At 38.1% G+C, this 20,997-nt stretch overlaps 1 protein-coding gene across 2 annotated transcripts in view; it reads right to left on the bottom strand.

Moving 5' to 3' along the window:
• LOC5567109 (programmed cell death protein 4) overlaps window positions 1-20,997 on the bottom strand; it is a 99,373-nt gene that overhangs the window by 36,244 nt on the left and 42,132 nt on the right. For both annotated transcript variants that reach the window (XM_021839128.1, XM_001651439.2), the window contains exons 3-4: window positions 19,244-19,626; window positions 18,929-19,179 (exon numbers count right to left, since the gene is read on the bottom strand). In XM_021839128.1, coding sequence (XP_021694820.1) covers window positions 18,929-19,179; window positions 19,244-19,626 — 634 coding nt within the window. The remainder of the gene's footprint in view (window positions 1-18,928; window positions 19,180-19,243; window positions 19,627-20,997) is intronic.

Genomic DNA, 20,997 nt, shown 5'->3' with positions numbered 1-20,997 from the left:
AGAAGACCGTCTTCGCGAGTCTCGTCTCAGATTTTGCCTACCGATTTTATAGCTATGTCTTAGTAGGCTGTTATCTAGGATTGTTGATTCAAATGTCAAATTTTTTCACCGATCGGTTTCAAACATTTTTATTTTTTTCGTTTTCTCTGTTTTAATAATGATTTTCATTTTTGGGTGCCTTCAAAAATACATGTCTATTCTTCAAGCTCTGTGGTGGAATTTAAAGTCAGTCTATAAATCGATGTATTCAAGGTACAAATGGTCGGTGTTCAGACAGACCGGACTAGAGGATATTTTGACGTTCTAAAGATGCATTCAGAACTCCATCAGATCTGATTTTTCCGATGCAATTCTGATGCAGATGTATTATCAAATAGTTAAGTTCCATTATCAGAACAAATAATGCAACTATTTTTACATTTGGAGTGCTTGGGGTAGGTTTTCCTGAAACCATTAAAAAACGCTTGGTCCAGTCTGTCTGAACACCGACCAAATGAGAATAACGAAACTAAGGCCACTTTGTACCAAGTCTATCCGGCGTCAGAAAATCTAGTCCGGCACGTCAACTGTAGTGTAGCTTTCATATGAAAACAAAGTATCTACATCTAGTAAAGTAAAAGGTTTTGGATTGTCAAGAGGGATTAGGTTCAATTCTCTAGGTCGGTTAGAAGAAGGTTGAAATTTTGAATATCATACTGTGTGATCCATGCACTTTTCTTTACAACATTGAAATATGCTTCTTCTTCTTCTTTCTGGCGTTACGTCCCAACTGGGACATAGCCTGCTTCTCAGATTAGTGTTCTTATGACCACTTCCACAGTTATTAACTGAGAGCTTTCTTTGCCGATTGACCATTTTTGCATGTGTATATCGTGTGGCAGGTACGAAGATACTTGTATGCCCTGGGAATCGAGAAAATTTCCTTTAAGAAAAAATCCTCGACCAGTGGGATTCGAACCCACGACCCTCAGCATGGTCATGCTGAATAGCTGCGCGTTTACCGCTACGGCTATCTGGGCCTGCAAGTAAATGAAATAAAATATACAACTTTCCGTCGAGCTATAAGAATAAACTCATTTGCTTTGCTTTAGCGAAAGTTAAATTCCCTAGAACAGGTACAATATTCGTTTATTAATAAATATAGTGTTTGTCTTATAACTTACGGTGAAAGACTACGATTACGCCCAAAAACGTAGCAGAGACTCAACAAATTCCAATATACATTATTGGACACGTCTTTCTTATCGAGCACCCAACAAAAGTGAAAAGTATTCTTTAGTTATTTTTCGTCAGCCGTAATCCTCTTTGCGCCTAAGGTCACAATTTAGATCACCAGTAAGGGTTTTTTTATGCCCACCACTACAGACGGCTGAGGCTTTGAACATCCATTTGGAACTCATGTCATTTCCCTTGAATAGAGCTGAGTTGTTCCGAAACCTTGATTCCGCTGAAAAAAAAGATTATTTTGGTAAAAATCAATCGATAAATTAAATACTAGTTTTTGAGATATTAGCTATTGAAAATGCAAAATTTGACTACCGTGCAAGCACCATATTTTGAACGGTTAAGAAAATCCAATTTGAATAACTTAAATTATTAAGGATTTCAACAGCTGGGATATTGGTTTGTCTTGCCATTGCATTTGTCTAATATCTAAATAAACGTATAGATTAAAATAAAACGTCCATCAATTATCAATTATTTAAAAAAAATCATATGTTAGTCTGACACATGCATGTTCCTAATTATGGACGCCATATACATCCATGGTCCTAATTATGAACACACATTGTTCCTTATTATGGACGGCAAACGAACTTTACGTATAATATTTGTTGAAAAAACAACTTAACCATGTATTTTAATTTCGAAACATTACAATGAATCATGTTTGGAACTGACAGTTTACTATTTTGGATGTAATGTTCAACATTAGGAACGGACCGTTCAGAATATGGCGCTGTCTATAATATGGTACTGGCACGGTATATCAGCTAACTTGCATGCAAGTTTCCCATCTTGTAAGGCATTTTATTTGCTTAATTTGCCACAGAACTTCAACTTTATGTGTATAACAATACTTATCAGCAAAGTTCATAATACTATCGATTCTCAAAAGTTTTGGTGTTTTTGAAAAGTATTGTATTTTGTCATATAACTGAAAATAGGAGTTTTGTATGGAGACTGCGATTGCAAGCATGTTGAAAAAATCGATTTATTCTAATTTGATCGTGCAATTTCAACCAAATTATATCTGAAATGAAGGTTGAAGACATTTCTGAGAACAGCATCAGATTCAGCAACCCCAAATCTACTAAAGACACATAATTTGATCCTTGAGACACGCAAAAATGTTTTTTTTTTGTTACGCTGTGTTATTAATCAATAAAAGGTCATGCCTAGCCGAGCAGAAGCGAAGTGCTGACCATCAAAACGTGATTGCGATTTCATTGATAAAAGAGATATAATATCTAATTAAACTATCAAAATTATATTCCGGGAGCTTCTGAGCTAATGGTATTCTATTAGTAAATTTCTTAAATAATTTTATGATATTTTGATATTTATATCAAAATTTGCTATTACAAAGTTTATTTTGCTTGCTCGGGTAGTATTACGTTAGAACGTGACTAACCACGTTGGGTAGGCTAGATTTGAATGCTATTCTACACTGTTACTTCAATAGGGCCTTACTGTTATTAGCCATTTCTTTTCATCAATCCTCTCTTTCGCTAATAACTTCGCTAAATTAGATAAATCTGTAATTTCTTATTAATGAAGCAATATATAGTAATTCTTCACCCTACAGCACAAATATATGTTACGAAAAGAGAATCTTTTTTCTGCAATAACGCAAAGCGAGCAACGATGAATGCAGATAAGCCCTTATATAAAAAAACCATGCTGAATTATCTGTATTTCGGCAATGATTCTCAAAATCCAGTTTGTTTATAGTTTTATTTAAAAAAACCTGACTTAATCCACCGATGGTGAGACTGAACCCTTCTTACATTTCCATACAGGTATGAGATAATTATTATTCATCATTCATTTGGAACCTTGTACCAGTACAGTGGGGATTCGCTCGTTGGGGTTCCGCTACATGGAATGACTCGATGGTTGGATGTTCGCTGGTTGGAAAATATTCCAACTAAAAGCACTCAAATGTCAACATAAAATGTCAAACTAACTTTGACGTCTGAGTATCGTCGCTTTGAAGTCTCCATATATAGAACAAATGCGTATGTATATATGCGTTTTGTGGCGATTTGCTGTCCAGATGCGTTCGTGTGGAGCATTTTCACCAGCTGTCAGTCTTTCCTACTAACGGGTCGGATTCGCTAGATGGAAGGCAGTCGTGTTCCACCCAGCGAATCCCCGGTGTATAACTAAACTTTAGGATGTTGTGACTATGTTCTATCTGCCCTAATAGTTTAATGGTTTGCGAAAAAGTCCAGGAAACTGCACGTCAAAAGGCGGATATCGAACTTTATTAGTTTTCATACGCTTATTATCATAGTTTAAGAGGGTCTATAAACCCATGTTGCCATCCTGTAAAATAATATCGAAAAATAAAAAATTAATGTCCTAAAATGATTTTGCCAGCGATTTTTTTTTAAGATTTATGTGCAAGTTTAAATTAAAAAAAGGGGAATTTTAGAGATTTTTGAAAATAATGATTTTTATCTCTGTAATTTATAATTCGATTGCAATATGGTTGTGAATGATATCCGAGCTTTCAATCGACGAAAAAAGAGCTTAAATTGAATTAAAAATAGCTGAGAAATTGATCAAAATGTAAAAAAATGAATATTTCAGAGAATTTTTTTTCCAGTACTTTAGAAAATTCTTCCAATGATATCTCTGAAACTAGTAATCCGATTTCAATGAAAATTTGAAGGCTTATGATTGAATGTCAGAGCTTTCATTAGCCGATAAAAGAACTTAAATCGGTTCAAAAATGGCTGAGATATCGATCAAAATGCAGACAGTTGAAAATATTAGAATATGCTTTTTCTAGTACTTCACGATACTGTTTGAATCATAACTCTGTAACGAAATGTCCGATCGCAATGAAATTCAATAGCGTTCTATGGGAATGTTGTAGCTTTCTTTTAGAGCTAAAAGTGTTCAAATCGGTTGACAAACGGCTGAGATAATTGAGTGACATTTTTTGTAACACACACACACATACACACACACATACACACACACGGACATGTGCTCAGTTCGTCGAGCTCTATTGATTGGTATATGAGACTTGGCCCTCCGGGCCTCGGATCAAAAGTCGGTTTTTCAAGCGATCTTTATACCCTTCTTATGGTTGTAAGAAGGGTAAAAAGGGGAATTTTAGAGATTTTTGAAAATAATGATTTTTATCTCTGTAATTTATAATTCGATTGCAATATGGTTGTGAATGATATCCGAGCTTTCAATCGACGAAAAAAGAGCTTAAATTGGATTAAAAATAGCTGAGAAATTGATCAAAATGTAAAAAAATGAATATTTCAGAGAATTTTTTTTCCAGTACTTTAGAAAATTCTTCCAATGATATCTCTGAAACTAGTAATCCGATTTCAATGAAAATTTGAAGACTTATGATTGAATGTCAGAGCTTTCATTAGCCGATAAAAGAACTTAAATCGGTTCAAAAATGGCTGAGATATCGATCAAAATGCAGACAGTTGAAAATATTAGAATATGCTTTTTCTAGTACTTCACGATACTGTTTGAATCATAACTCTGTAACGAAATGTCCGATCGCAATGAAATTCAATAGCGTTCTATGGGAATGTTGTAGCTTTCTTTTAGAGCTAAAAGTGTTCAAATCGGTTGACAAACGGCTGAGATAATTGAGTGACATTTTTTGTAACACACACACACATACACACACACGGACATGTGCTCAGTTCGTCGAGCTCTATTGATTGGTATATAAGACTTGGCCCTCCGGGCCTCGGATCAAAAGTCGGTTTTTCAAGCGATCTTTATACCCTTCTTATGGTTGTAAGAAGGGTAAAAAACACCCTCAAACTACGATGCAAATTGTTTGCATTTATAGATATTTTTTTTTTCAAAAATCTCGGATAAAATTTTTGCTAACTAAGTTATCCTCAAAGAGCTTATATATTTGCAGGATTTCTGGTCAATTCCGCTATCAGTTTGGTCTCCTATAATCAAACGATATGAGGACTTTCTAATGACTCACATGACCCCATTGCGCCCTACAATTTACCGCTTTCGTTGTTTACATACTGTTGTTGCCTTACAACGCTTGTTACATCGAGCGGAGGAGAGCGGAACAAAGGACAAGAAAGAGAGCACCACCAACACCACCCCGCGGGAGCGGGAGAGTGAACATTTCAAGGTCAAAACCGCACCCCGAAAAATGAGTCGAGTGAAAATAGGTACTGGAAGGTACTCGACCACGAGATGTCGAGGAGCCGAAGAAGAAGCAGTAGGCGACGACGGCCGGTAATGGATCTCCTCTTCGGCTCTAACAATTGATTGCTTGCCAGAATGTACCAAGGCAACGACCGGACAGGCGGAAAGGAGCTGCGGTCGCGAGGAAACCAAAAAAAGTAGGCGATTGTTTACTAGCATACTGTGGGTAATTTCTGTTTTTGCGCTTTTCGCAAGGGTATGAGGAGGGGAGGCGAATGGGAGGGGAGGGACCAGTTTATCGAGCGGTGTTTATGAATCAACGCAGTAAATTGGGAGGTTTGTTTTTGACTGAAGCTAGGAATCCAGCAGAAACTGGTTATGCTGGTGGTGGAATCGATCCACCGCGGACAAGTTTCCGGTTCGAGTCATTTTAGGAGGTGTGTTTTTCTTCTGCGTTCTGCGGTTGAAAGGGCGGGCTTACATCAGTTTTTGTGTCGTTTAATTTTAATGACACTGCCTATTTATCGACTGTCAGTCAACCGTACTGTTGTTTGGATTGTTTTGACGTGACGGCAAATAGTAGTAGGCCGATGTTTGCTTATTAGACGGAGCTCTTACGAAGGTTATCGAGATAGCATTGACAGACGGTGTTCAATGTAGAATTGGTTTTATGATACTCTTAATGACTTTCTCAGGGCTAATGGATTCTTTAAACCAAATGTTATGCAAAACTATGTCAATCCTTACATCGACTAAAATAGATCGATAGGATGTCGTCAAAACCACCATGCTGCTGTTGTGAACGAAAAGCGAGAATGTTTCGACAATTGTCACATCAAATGACTGAATGTGATTTAATTGGCTCAAGCACTATTAGGCGATACGGAGCCAAAATAAATTAATTTAAGTAGATGAAAAGCCGAACTTAGTGCTATACCATTTAATTCCACTGGAGTTTGTATTCTTTGACAGATACGCGTATTTCGACCTCAACTGAAAAGCCGTCCTCAGTGTCGTGTACTCGACTAGTACACGACACTGAAGACGGCATTAGAGTTGAGGTCAAAATACGCGTATTTGTCAAATTAAACAAACTCTAGTGGAATTAAATGGTATAGTACTAAATTCGATTTTTCATCTACTTATAGGTATTTCACTAAACAGCTCGAAGATTTTTTAAATTACTTTGTTATTCAAAATCAAATGAGCTGGACTGGAGAACCAAACATTTATCTGATACTTAATTACTATTTCTAAACCTTTCTATCTCTTGCAAAGGATTCATTAGGAAGAAATATCATCTCAGATCCTACACAGCATTTTCCGTTTGGAAACCCCTACTCTGTTCAATCTTCTCATCTCTTGAAAGAAGATGGCCTACGTCCTCCGTGAGGCCAAAGGTTTCCACTCGCTGGCTTCGATTCGACCGCATTGGGCCAGCTGTAAAATCATGTGGATTTTGCTACGACGACAACGGGTACCGTACGATGGCGCTAGCTAATGCGCAGAGACGAGGTCACCCCATATCAATGAGAATATATACCGAGGTGAGGAAGACGACATTTAGTGTGCGTGACATCCGTGTACGGTGCAAAATGTTTCACAACTACAAGCGGGCGAGCTGCCATAAGAAGCCGTGTAAATTAGTGACGTAGTTATTTTTGTTTACGTTTTTTCTCTTTACTAATACATAGCCATTGCTTCTTCTTCCACACCTTAGTATATATTCTCATTGACCCCATATCGTATAGGTAATTCTTGTTCTTCTTCATCGTCTTTCCTTCTTGATCGACCAAAGCAACCCGGCGAAAAATACCCGAACCCTGCGCCTACTGTGTCGAGGATGATGGAAGAGCAGCAAAGGGGCCCGCCTGCCATCTACCATACGTCCGTAAGCTCGAAACTTCAGACTAGTTCAGTAGTCTTGTTTTTGTTTTTGTCGTTTCTGTGCTTTGTGTTCCTTTTGTTATTATTTTCTTCGTAGGGGTTCGCAACTTCTAGCGTAACTTTTGGAAAGCGCCGGTCTGAAGATTAATGGAGCTTGTGAAACAACTGTTAGTCGAGAGACGAACATTGAAACATTCTTTACCAGTAATTTGCTGAAAAAATTGTACAGCATGTGGAAGCATTTCATAAAAATTGAGTTCTATCAAATGATAGGATCTTTGAAAATGTTACACCCCACTTGGTATGAAAATAAGACGCATTATTTTTCTCGCATTTATCTGTCTGCCTACTTTGTTTATGCTGGCTTTACACATGCACAAACATAATAGTCTCCTACCGGCGTTTTCTCTACGGTGTATTCTCCGATCAAAGTATGCGTGCGTTGTGTTATGTCACAAACACACGCTTTTTCGATCGCAGTATGCGTATTCCAGCGGTGTATGTTGAATTTCAGTACTGAATCCAGATAACACACCACTACCAAGATATCTGTGCACAGCTACGAAAATGATGAAGAGGCCAAAATGCCTTTGCACAACCATACCGCTGGGACGGACAATCATCAGGCATTTTGCAAAATCAAAATATTATTGTCCGTCGTCGTCGTCGTTGTCTTGCTGCGTGTCTGCCTGCAGAAAAACAAACACGCGGAAGACCGGGCTCAGAGGGCCTACGCGCAGACTCTCATTCCCACGTAGTCGTCCTCGAACGCGACGAAAATATTTATTTCCTACGGGTTCCTAAATTCCTAAATAAACTGAGGAACGAATGTTGAGTCGAAAATTTTCCATTTCGAACTGTGGAACACGTGGTTTTGATTCAAGTCGAAACCGACATCACAGTAGGCCTGTGTGATTCGATTAGCCCCGCGTAAGTCACACCCATCTGAAGGGCTTGCTACTGTGCACATCGAACTTTTTTTCAGGTCATCATCGATTAGACGCAACGTTGTCAACCTTCCAGATTTTTGGGACTCCGTTTGCAAAAATCTTGAAAATCAGACAAAAATTTAGTGAATTTATAAGGTTCTCCATATACGACATACAAGATTCAGACTTTTTCCAGACAAAATTTCCAAAATCTTCCACATTTTTTGAAAAAAAAAAGATATGGCATCCATATAAAGACAAAACTGGCCTGGTCCAGGTTCGTCCATGGGCCGGTTTATCAGCGACCGATAAAAGAGGAAAATTAATATTAATTTTATATGGCTTACACATGTCGCCGGGCAGCTGATAACCGGTTCCGAATCGAGTGCAGCCACTTCTCACAACATGGTGCAGCGTACAGCATTGCTTCGCCATTTTTCACCCATATTTTTTTTATCAGTCCACCACACTTTTTCAGATTGGCTATTTTTGTTCGTCATTTATTTTGATTCCGCACGTTTCGGCGCAATTCGCCCGTCAAGAAGTTGTTATTTATGTTTTTTTTTTTGCTGCTGCCTTCATTATTATTCTGACTTCAGGATGCAAATCCAAGCAGCAGTAAGAAAAAGAAATGGGGTGTGTAGAAGATAAGTTATACAACGTCGAAGCAGGCCGCGACAACGTCGCGCTCCTCTTCGCGCCTACTGCGATGCAAACCCACTGAACCACGATGATATGTGTGTTCAAGTGTTTACGACGGGACAGCAGAGCTCTTCGCCTGTGTTTTCAACGATTCTTGAACCGGTCCGCCGTCCGTGGTTTTGAAGCGTTCTCGGTTGTCTGTCGTTCACCATCGTTGCCGGTGGTGAAATACATCATACGCTATTGAAAAAATAACAGGAGAGAAAGCTCAACCCGGACCGAGTCGACCGACCGGATCGCTGCCGTCCGAGAAATGATATGAATCGATGTGGCAAATTGCACACCACTAGTGCTCTTTTCGGGAAGAGCAGCGGAGAACGTTCTAGAAGGCGCTGAATATGGGTCTGGTGTGTGGGGAATTTGTAGAGAGTTTTTCGATTGTCAAAAATTAACATGACTGAGAAATTCCCGAAGCACTTTTGCAACAATTGAAATTTCTAGAGAAACCACTACGCAAATTTTAGAAGATATTTTCGAAATTCAAAATTTTTTAATTTTAGAACATTTGTTTCGAGATTTGTAAATTTTAAAGGTTAGAATTTAACATTAAAAAAATCCGTTTAAAACTTGTACATCAATCTATCTTCTTTTATCTATATAACTAAATAAAAATGAAATGGTTTTTGTATGTCATGAGTTAGCTTGAGAACGGGTTAACCAGTTTATTTGATTGTTAAAACACTACAACAGCTATTCAGCGGAATATTTAACAGTTTTCGTAGAATGTTCTGGAAGATTTGAAATGAAGCACAGCAGAAAAAAAACACTATAACAGCATTTATTTGAGATGAATATATTGCAACAGCATTTTGACAACGTAATCAATGGAGTGTGGTTAGAGCCAGGCTTGATAATACTCCTCAACATCCTCAGAGTTCGGTGACATAATCTAGAGCAACGTGCTGCTTTTATCTCTTTGTGAGGGAGCGAAAGAATACTAAGCAGCGATGCAATGAAAAATCAACAAGGAAGATGCAGTACAAAACACAGCAGAACAAAATTCCATAAAAAAAGAGAGCCATCACAACTCCGCGAGGCCTGCTTTGTTTGGGCGGGTCGCTCAAACTCTACTCTTTTGATGTGTAAGTAGAGGTGAGCAACAAGAGAGAAAGAGTACCAGAAAAAAAATCCTCGCATTTTTCTTGCACTCTCACTCGAATCGTTTGAGCATTTGTGTTGAAAGTTTTGAGTTCAATTTTTACTCCTCATTTTTGCATCGCAGAGGAGTTTCTGTCAAGCCAGGTTAGAGCATACATTTAGGCGGTTTTTCAGTCATGCACGTGTCGATGACGGGTACTGTTAACAAAACTGAAACCATTATTTTCTACTTCTTAACATTGCTTCCCAGCTTAATGTTCTTATTGGAGCATTGTCATTGTAAACAGACAAGTTTTCTTTGCCCAGGTTGCTATTTTGCATTTGAACATAAAGGGCCATTGACAGGCCATACATAGTTTTTCGCTCCCAAATTCCGTTGAAACGTGGCTAGCCACGTTGTGTAACATAGTTCTTTTATATTATTCGAACATTGTTATTAATTAAACTATTTACTGAACCCGTTCTTTTCCACAGCTTCGTTTCACAATAGGGTCCTAAAGCCCTGTCCCAATTTTAGTGCCAAACGCATAAGTTTAGGTCAAAAACATATGTTTTCTCAATTTTCTAAAGTTTTCCGATGGTTTAAGCCCAAAAAACATTTTTTAAGTTTTTTTTTAAATTTTGTCACACCCCTTGGTTTAAACTCAAATTTTGGGTGTATTTTGTTTTCCGTGTCCCTTCCGAAATGTCAGAAAAGAACAACCCCGGTGTTAAAAAGTTGAACCCCTATGGTATTTTTGTCGACTAAGCGAACGTCAAACATGATCTCAAGTGTCAAGGTTCATTTATGGATCCAATTTTAAAATTAAAGTTTTAATATGATTTATCCGATATTTGAGCGGGAAAAAATACTAAACTAGTTGCAGTAACACGCTCTTTCTTAATATTAAATGAAAACAAGATTTCATTAAACATTCTAGGACCCTATTTAACTGTCAAAATGGCGTTTCTAAAAAAAAAAAAATGTTTGACAAAAGTTGTAAGTGTTTAGTTGTTAGGGCTGAATTATTCAAAATAAGTTAAAAAATCTTTGAGCAAAAATGAATAGTTAGTTGATTGTTTGAATAATCATTGATGATCGTACCGATTCCATTTAGCTAGCTATGGGAAAGATAGGGGTTCAACATTCAAGCTATTTCGTTCGAAAAGTTTTTATCAGAAGGTCAAGAATTTGTTGTAAAAAAATTTCATTCCAAATAACAAAGAACACATTGAAAAAATATTGAATGTTCCAATGGATAATTTCAAAGGATTTTATTTTAATTTTCGAAGAACGGATAAATACTGTACATTTCTTGTTAAACTTTAATAATTTCTAGGAACTTTATTAATTTCTAACGAAACTCAAATATTTTTCTGCGGGAGTTACATAACTTCAAGCAAAGCAAAAAAATCTTGAAAAACTAAAAAAAAAAAATGCAGACTTTTGTTAAAATAAATTGGAAGAATTTCTAGCGATTGCGTGATTTCGAGAATTGCGTGCAACATTCAAGGAACTTTTTGCGGAATCCTGAGATTTTTTTTTCAAAAGTTGATAATTATAATTTAGAATAATATTTTTTTAAATATCGACTACACTTTCTTTGAAATTTGTAATTTGTAAATTTGCACAATTTGTTTAATTTCTAGTGTAGTTTTGAAGTACTGAAGCATTTTTTTCAATTCAAGTTAAGTTTGTATAATTTCGAATGAAAATACAAATTTGGAATGTTTCAGAAGTTATGATTTTAAAATTAAAAAAAATTGATGCTTTCACAACAATTGTACTATTATTTATAAAAAAAATGTTTAGTTAATTGTTGGTTAATAACTGTTTTGAAAATAAATTCTTTGCAGCTTTGAAAAATATTCTTCGAGTTTCAAACTGAAATTCTATCAAATTTTGAACAAAAAATTATCATTTTTTCAAAATTTTAACCTTGATTATGAATTTTATCGCCAATGCCAATATTGATTATTTTTTTTTCTATCTTCATTAACGAGATTTTTAGCCCTGGGCTAGTTCATCTCGGGACCAACGGATTTACTTTCCTTCCGAAGGAAGTCATCACTGAAATTTTTTTAGTGACTATCTCGGGGATGGGATTCGATCCCAGGTCCTCGGCGTGAGAGGCGTGTGTTCTAACCACTACACCAGGTCCGTCCCCCAATATTGATTACAAACTCTACCAAGTTAGAAACAGAAATTTGATCGAGTAGCAAAAAGTATCTCTATCGAGTTAAAAACAAATGAATAACAAACAAAATGTCTGTCGAATTCAGTATAAAAATCCGGAATTCGGATAGATTTATAAAAGAATCTGCATCCACGAAATTCACGAATTTTGAACAAAGGTTCACAGACATTTAAATAGCAATAAGTAGAATTTTATTGATATACAATAAAAAAAGGCCAGCTTTTTTTAATTTTGAAATAAAAATTTCACTTCGAAACACCTGAAATCTTTTGAATTAAGAATTTTCCATGCTTTTATCAATTGTAATATTCTTAAAAAAAAAAAACAAAAATAATTGTTTTTAATAGCTGTTAAAAAAAAATCGTTGGAGCTTCGAAAAATGTTCTTCGAATTTCAAACTGAAATTCTATCAAACTTTGAATTAAACTTATTAAAATTTAGATAGATCTTTGAAAGAAACTGCATCCACAAATTTTGAACAACGCTGCGAAAAAAATAAACAGCTATTAGCATAATTTTGAAAGAACTTCTTCCAACCTTACAACAGAAAAGGATCAAGTCTCAACAGAAATGTCACTAATTTCGTATACAAGTTCTCCGAATTTTGAATATAGTCGGATATAAATACTTCTTAATAAGGGTCTTCGAAATAAAACCATTGAACAATTTCTAGTAGAACTCGGTTAACTTCTTACGAAAATAAATAATTTGTTACGGAAGTCGTATAAATTCATATAGAGCTAAAATTTCATGTAAAAATAAAAAAAAATCTTGAACTAAATGGGAAAAATTTCGAACGAAATTTAAAGTATTTTTTTCTAGAATTCGAGGAACATTTTCTAAGACTAAAGGCTTTTTTCGGGAATTCGAAAAAAAATAATTGCTAACTTTGAAGAAAATCTTGTAAAATTTTCTTCTCGAACAAAACAAAAAAAAACAAATCGAGCAGAACTTCTTGTGAAATTTGTAAAGTTTCTCTTAAACTCGAAGAAGCACTTGTGAAATTAGAAAAAAAATAGTTGTAATTCAAATCTTAACCCTCTAATACCCAACCCCGCCATTAGACGGGGTACACTTTGGAATTTTGTGTATTTTTTCGTAGCTCGGAAATCAAAATGATTTTATTTTTGGCTTAAACCTTGACTCATAACACGCATATGAGAAAAGTTTTTTATGGCTTTTGAAACTTTTTTGTATTTTTGAAAATTGTTTGAAAAATTGTATTCTTATATAACCTACAAATGCCTGGGGTTTATTTAACGTGTAATATAAAAAATCGTACCTTTTATATTTTTCTACTATTAACCTATAACAGAAAAAGAGCTTGGTGGTGGTCCAAACCTGTATTTCCGTTAATTACACGGAAAATAAAAATATTTTCAGAAAAATATTTGAAATTTATTATTTTTAAAAGTACCGTGAAAACTTGAATTTTTATTGTTGCCAAAAATCAGTAACTAGAAGAGTCTTCAAGAAAAAATGAAAAAGGATAGGGATGTTCAAAAATAAAAATTATAAAAATCAAAAACCAAAATTCATAGATTTGCGAACAAAAATAAATCATTGCCCAAAACGTGTTTAGAACGATTTTAGATAACTAAAAATGATATTTAGATCGTAAATAAAAATTTGGGTATTAGAGGGTTAAACAGAAAACTTTGATACTTTCAACAATTTAAAAAAAAAATTGTTTATTTTTTGAACAGAAATTTTCAAGGGAATCAGAAATTTCAAAAAAAAATCCAAAAAGATCGAGTTATGGACAATTCACTTCACTTCAGTTCGAAGTAGTATTTGAAGTTAGACGATAGTTTGAAATATGAAAAAATAAATTCCTCAAATCACGAATGGTAATGAAACTCTCCGTGATTCAAACAGATTTTGAAAACCGTGCACCCCCGCTAATTTGAACGATATCGCACGCAAACCATCAGGGGCTTTCTAGTTACCTCTTTGGCTATATTGTTTTGATTCCGTGTTTCGTTTCACGGCGTTCAGATTCGCTTTACTCCATTCCATGAACTATAGAAGAAGTTTGAACAATAGAGTCCTAAAGCCCTGTCCCAATTTTAGTGCCAAACGGTAGGTCAAAAACATATGTTTACTCAATTTTCTAATGTTTTCCGATGGTTTAAGTCCAAAAAACATTTTTTATTTTTTTTTTATTTTGTCACACCCCTTGGATTAAACTCAAATTTTGGGTGTATTTTGTTTTCCGTGTCCCTTCCGAAATGTCAGAATGGAACAACCCCGGTGTTAAAAAGTTGAACCCCTGTGGTATTTTTGTTGATTAATCTCAAGTGTCAAGGTTCATTTATGGATCCAATTTTTAAATTAAAGTTTGAATATGATATATCCGTTATTTGAGTGGGAAAAAAATGCTAAAGTAGTTACAGTAACATGCTCTTTCGTGTTATTAAATGAAAACAAGATTTCATTAAACATTTTAGGACCCTATTTTTAATTTAAACGATGTGCAGATTAGCGGGGTGCAAATTAAAAAAAAAGCTCCAAGAACATTAAGCAAATTTCGTATTGATTTTTTTTTCAAGCTTCTAAAAAAATCCAAATTTGAAGCTAAATTTTTTGAGTTGTCGAATTTAAAATAGAATTGACGAATAAAAGTTGGGTTACGTTTCGGAAAATTTGGAAATTTAATAAGCTAATTCTGACTTTCCGTCGCCTAAATGATGTAACATTTGTCAAGTTTCTCAGAAAACCATTCTTTCCTACATTTTTGTCAGACTTTGTCTGGCGAATTTTGTGTTTTCAAAATAGTTTTTGAAAAATTTAACCTCACATTTATTCGTCAACAGCCGATTTTTTAATAGAAATTCTGTCGAATTTGGGAGATTAATTCGCTCGAATTTCTAGCAAACATTCTATCAAGTTTTGAGTAGAACACTTGGAGATTTCAGGATCCACTCTTGAAAGCATTCCAGGAGCACCCCCTGGAGGTTTTAGAGGCAACTATTACAAAGATACCAGGAGCAACTCCCTGAGTGATTCCAGAAATACCTCCTGAAAGAGGTACTTTGAATTTTCCAGGAGCGAATCCTGAAGAGATTCCTACAGCTTCTCCTGGATAGATTCCAGAGGTTCTACCTGGAGAAATTTTAGGAGCAACTTTAGGAGAGATTTCTGGTGGAACTCCACAAATTTCCAGGAGCAACCTCCAGAAGAGTTTCCAGGTGCACCTCCTATAAAGATTCCAAGAGCAACACCTGGAGCACCTTCTGCAGTGATTCCTGGAGCACCTCTTAGAGAGATTTCAGAAGATGCTTCAGGAGCAGCTCCTGTCGAATTTCGAACAAACATTATGTCGAGTTTTGAGCAGAACACTTGGAGAGATTCCAGGATCAACTCTTGGAAGGTTTCCAGGAGCACCCTTAGGAGATTCTAGAGGTAACTTGATACCAAAAGACCCAAGGAGATACCCGAAGCAACTCCCGCAGAGATTCCATAAGCTTCTCCTGGATAGATTCCAGCAACCTCCAGACGATATTCCACGAGCATCTCTCATAAAAATTCCAATAGTGACACCTGGAGAGATTTCAGGAGCACCTTCTGAAGAGATTCCAGGAGCACCTCTTGGAGATATCAGAAGCACCTCTTAAAGAGCTTTCAAGAGCATCTTCTGGAGAGATTTCAGGAGCACCTACGCCGAATTTAGAACAAACATTCTGTCGAATTTTGAACCGAAAACTTGGAGATCCCAGAGTCAACTATTGGAAGGATTCCAGAAGCACCTCCTGGAGATTCTAGAGGCAACTATTGGAAAGATACCAGGCGCAGCTCCCGGAGAGATTCCAGGTGCCCTTTTTTAATTTTCCAGGAGCAAACCCTGACGAAATAACTAGATCCCAGGAGCTCCGCCGGGATAGATTTTAGGAGCAACTTCTGGAGAGATTCCAGGAGCACCTTCCATGAAAATTTCAATAGCAGCACCTGGAGAGATTTCAGGAGCGCCTTCTCTGTAGTGATTCCAGGAGCACCTCTTGAAGAGATTTCAGGAGCATCTCCTGGAAAGATTCCAGGAGCACCTACTGTCGAATTTCGAACAATAATTCTGTCGCATTTTGAACAGCACACTTGGAGAGATTGCACGATCAACTCTTGGAGAGATTCCAGGAGCACCCCGCTAGATGGAAAGATACCAGGAAAAACGGAACATATTACAGGGGGGGAAAAGATCACAGGAGCTCTGCTTTGAGAGGTTCCAAGAGCAAATCCTGAATAGATTCCAGAGCTTCTCCTGGATAGATTTTAGGAGCAACTTCTGGAGATATTTCAGGAGAAATATCCAGATAATCCAGGAGCACCTACCATAAAAAATCCAAGAACAGCACCTTGAGAGATGCCAGGAGCACTTCTTTCAGGATTTCAGTAGCGCCTCTTGTAGAGATACCTGGTGCAAATACTGGATACTAGGAGCTCCTCCTGAAGAGATTTTAGGAGCATCTCCAGGAGTATCACTTGGAGAGATACCAGGAGCAACTTCTGGAGAGATTCCGAGACACCTCCTGGAGCGATCACAGGAGCAACCCTTAAGAGATCCTTCTGGAGAGATTCCAGGGGTCACTTTGGGGCAGTTTTCATAAACAACTCTTGGAGATAATTCAGGTACAATTTCTAAAGAGAATTAAGGAGCAACTTTTGGAAAGTCTCTAGAAACAAGCTCTGGAGATAATTGAAGAGCAAATCCTGAAGATATGTTTTAGAAGCAAATGTTGAAGAGGTTCCAGGAACAGATCCCAAAACAGATCCTCTGGAGAAACATAAAGAGCACCTCTTAGAGATTCCAGGAGCTCCGCCAAGAGATTTTAGAAACATCTTCTGTCAGGAGCACCTCCTGTCAAAGTTCCAATATGCATTCTGTCGTATTTTTGTGTAGTACACTTGGAGAGATTCTAGGACCAAATCTTGGAGAGATTCAAGGAGCATTCCCGGTTGATTCTAGAGGCAGAAAAGAAGAAAGAAGAAGAAAACCGGAGAAGTTCCAAAGGTATCTCCCGAGAAAGGATTCTAAGAGCTCTACTTTGACAGATTCCAGAAGCAAATCCTGAAGAGATTCTAGAGCTTCTCTTGAATAGATTGTAGAAGTAACTTCACGAGAAATTTTAGGTGCAACTTTTGAAGATTCTAGAAGCAACCACTTGAAGGGAATCCAGGATCATCTCCCAGAAAGCAACACATCAGCATAGATTTCAGGAGCACCTTTTACAGAAATTCTAAAGCATCTGGGTTACAGGAGCACCAGTTAATGAGATTTCAGGAGCATCTCTTGGAGAGATTCTAGGAGCACCTTCTGGAGATGTACAAAAGGACCACCTGAAGAGATTCCTGAAACACCTCCTAGGGAGATTCTAGGAGCGCCTACTATAGAGATACCTGATGCAAATCCTGTATCGATATCAGAAGCACCTCTTGGAGAAATTTTAGGTCACCTCCTGTCGAATTTTGAACAGCACACTACCTTAGCACGGTACCTCCTGGAGAGACTCTATGAGCTCTGTTTGAGAGATTCCAGGAAGAAATTCTGAAGAGATTCTAGAACATCTCCTGGATATATTTTAGGAGCATCTGGGTTACAGGAGCACCTCCTAAAGAGATTTCAGAAGCATCTCTTGGAAAGATTAAAGTAGCACCTTCTGGAGATGTTCCAAGAGGACCACCTGGAGAGATTCCTGGAGCACCTCCTGGGAAGATATCAGGGCCTACTCCTGGAGTGATTCAAGGACACAAGGATGTCCTAAATTTCAGTCCACTCGATGCGGAAATCTTTCGAATCCATAATAGGGCGGCTAAATTTAACACAAACATGCACAATTAAATTGATATTACGCGAGATTTAACATTACTAAGACCCAAATCATCATTAGGATTGGCAGAAATGCCGCAAGCTCAAGATTCATTTACCTCAAACGAATGAAAACAATAAGTTCAGTGCCAACTGTTTGATATTCCGAACCGCATCCAAGAGAGCACCCGGTTTCCTTAGCCAATGTTTGCCAACAATCGTTATCATCTGCAACCTGCTCACGACCCATATTACAATAATGGAGTGCAGTTTTCATGCATCGAGTGAACCCGATCCAAACAGGTACACACCCCCAGCCAATCCACACCCACATTCACGTTCGATCCCACCGTTGCATTTCCTGATCTTCTCTGCAAGTGCTGCATTCATGTCACATCTCATCATTCGTAAAGTTCAATGCCATCAACCCTCTCTCTCTCTCAGATTCTGTCTCTGCCGGTCGGTTCGATTGCACTCTATGATGACAATGCACCAACCGAACGGTTCCTTTCACCAATCAACTATTATAGCTATATCAGCCTATTACAGCAGCGCAGCAAGAACAGCTCACAAACATCGTTCGAGATTCTATTTTTAACGATCCACTCCTCGGACCGAGGCGCAGAACGCGCAATGCCGGGTTCTATCTTCCTACATAACACCGACTCAAGCAGCTATTTTGTAATAAAAATTTGTTTGTCTAACCGATCGGTTCTTTTTTTTTGTGCTGCTGCGGCAGCAAGCCGGCTCGTAACCGGTTTGCACTCCTCTAGAATGGGATTCCGATTTGCGCAGCAAATCCAACTTCTCCATGCTTCGCTGTGGGAAAACAGAATGGGAACTTGTCGAATTTCGCTCTGTGTCAGTAGGCGAAAACGAAACGCGGAAGCCAAAAACAGATGGTTCGATGGTTCTGATAGATATCAAAGATACTAAACAAATCCACTTACCTCGAGGGCAAATCCTTGATGAGGGCATCGCTGAGGAACCCGGCACGCTGGCAGCGCTGCACGAATCGATCCAGGATCGAGTAGGCGAGCGGAATGTCCAGTACGATGTCGGTCATGTCCTCGTAGACCCTGCGGAAGCCTTGCTCCATCTGTTCCGGGCTGACGATGCAGGTTTCGTCCAGCGACTTGAAGAGGGTGCAGATCGCCTCCTCGGTTTGCTCGTTCAACGCTTCCAGCGTCATTACGATGGCCTATTTCCGAAGAAGTAGATTAGGAAAACCAGTCACCTTACCCCCTTCGCACAGTTCACCTTACCTCGTAAATCAGCTCGTGGTGGAAGTGCACCACCTCGAGCTCCTTGATCGAGCGGTGCGCTTCCTCGAGATCACGCGACAGCAGGTACTCCTTCAGCAGGATGGCCATCTGCCGGGTCAGGGTTTGGACGGGCCGGAGCGCCCCGCCGACGCCCCAGACGTCGTCCAGGTGGCCCCAGCCCTGGTGTTGCGACAGGAGCGAATAGGCCCGGATGAGGGCCTCCCGAGCCTGCGGGCACAGCTCCTCCCGCTCGATGTCGTAAGCGTACTTTGGTGGGACGCAATCGTCCGCGACGGCACGGGCAATGAAGTTGCCGAGGATGTGCGGCGCCTCCGGGGTGTCCAGGATCAGGTCCGGCATGTTGACCAGCAGCATGTCGAATCCTAAGGAGCAGAGAGATGGGAACAGAAGGTGAGAAATAGGGTTTATGCTTCTGTTATTGGGAATACTTCAAAATTTGAATTATTTTTTCCAAAATTGGACATGAAAGATTTTAATCAAAAAAAAAAAAAATGTTTTTCGGAACTAGAAGCTTTAAAATTTGAAGTATTTTACGTTAAATTGATAATTTTTTTTACAAAATTAGATTAGGAATTCGAGAAATATTCTTTAAAATTTAAAACTTTCTTCAGAGACTGAAGAATTCAGGGTGGCCACCAAATATCCATTTTTAAATTCCCACTTTTTTCCCGGTTTTCCCGGTAAAATTTTCAAAATTTTCCCGGTTTTTAATAAAGGGACCCAAACGGTTTTGATGAGCTTGAGCTTGAGCTTGAGCTTGATTGGCCGCCCGTGGATGCTACTCCAGTATCGCCAGATCAGCTGCACTTACACAAGGAACCAACCGAATGACTGCTTGGGACTAACAGGCATCCTCAGTGTATAAGTGCTGGTGATCTTCTATTTTTAGACGACAATGGTGCCTGCCACGTCAGAATGCAGACCAATGTGGGGAAGGGGGAGGAATTGATGATGCATTATACTGGCTCCCACGTAGACCGTATATACCACTGCATCTACGCCAGTTCATGCGGGAGTGTATGGATTGGGGAAAATACATGGCAGAGAGGTTTGCTTTTGTGGTTAGCAGACTGCCTATGATTCAGGCGTAAGGAAATGCAAGGCATGCGCGTGGAAGAATGGAAGCTTTAGGGAAACGGTTTCTTGTCCGTCTCTGGTTCTAGCGTTTGCTATGAACGAATAGTTTGAGTGTGATAGATTTAGAATGGAAGATAGAAGCAAGTGAGAGATATACAACTACAAAGTACGAGGAAAGGGACGGGCCTGGGATTGAACCCATGACCCTCTGCTCATGAAGCAGAAGCGGTAGCCATCAGACCACCAACCCCGTCAAAGGGACCCAAACGGTTTTTAATTGAAAATATAAAAAAAAAATTACTTCAAACTTTTCAACGGTATTTTAGGTGTTTTTTCCGTTCAATAAGAAAAACAATATTATTAGTAGAAGATTGGCTTCTTTTTTTGCGGAATGAAAAATTGCTGAAAAAACTTAAATTCGATTTTCTTAAAACTATGTTTCAGCCACTTACACTCCTTTGCTTCTAACCCCCTCAATTGTGCTAATAGGCTTCTCCTTTTGGCATTTTTGATTCACTTCGATAGAGGTTTGTTTAAAAAGCTACCAAGCCCATATTTATCAACAACTAGCTGTCCCGGCTCAAAAAAAAAAAAAATCCCGAAGTTTATATCAGATTTGCATTTCCCGTTTTTTTCAACTTAAGCTAAGTATGCTG

The sequence above is a fragment of the Aedes aegypti genome, chromosome 1 (assembly GCF_002204515.2).
Source record: "Aedes aegypti strain LVP_AGWG chromosome 1, AaegL5.0 Primary Assembly, whole genome shotgun sequence".
NCBI lineage: Eukaryota > Metazoa > Arthropoda > Insecta > Diptera > Culicidae > Aedes > Aedes aegypti.
The sequence above is the reverse complement of the archived record's forward strand: the minus strand, read 5'-3'. Positions and strand labels throughout refer to the sequence as shown.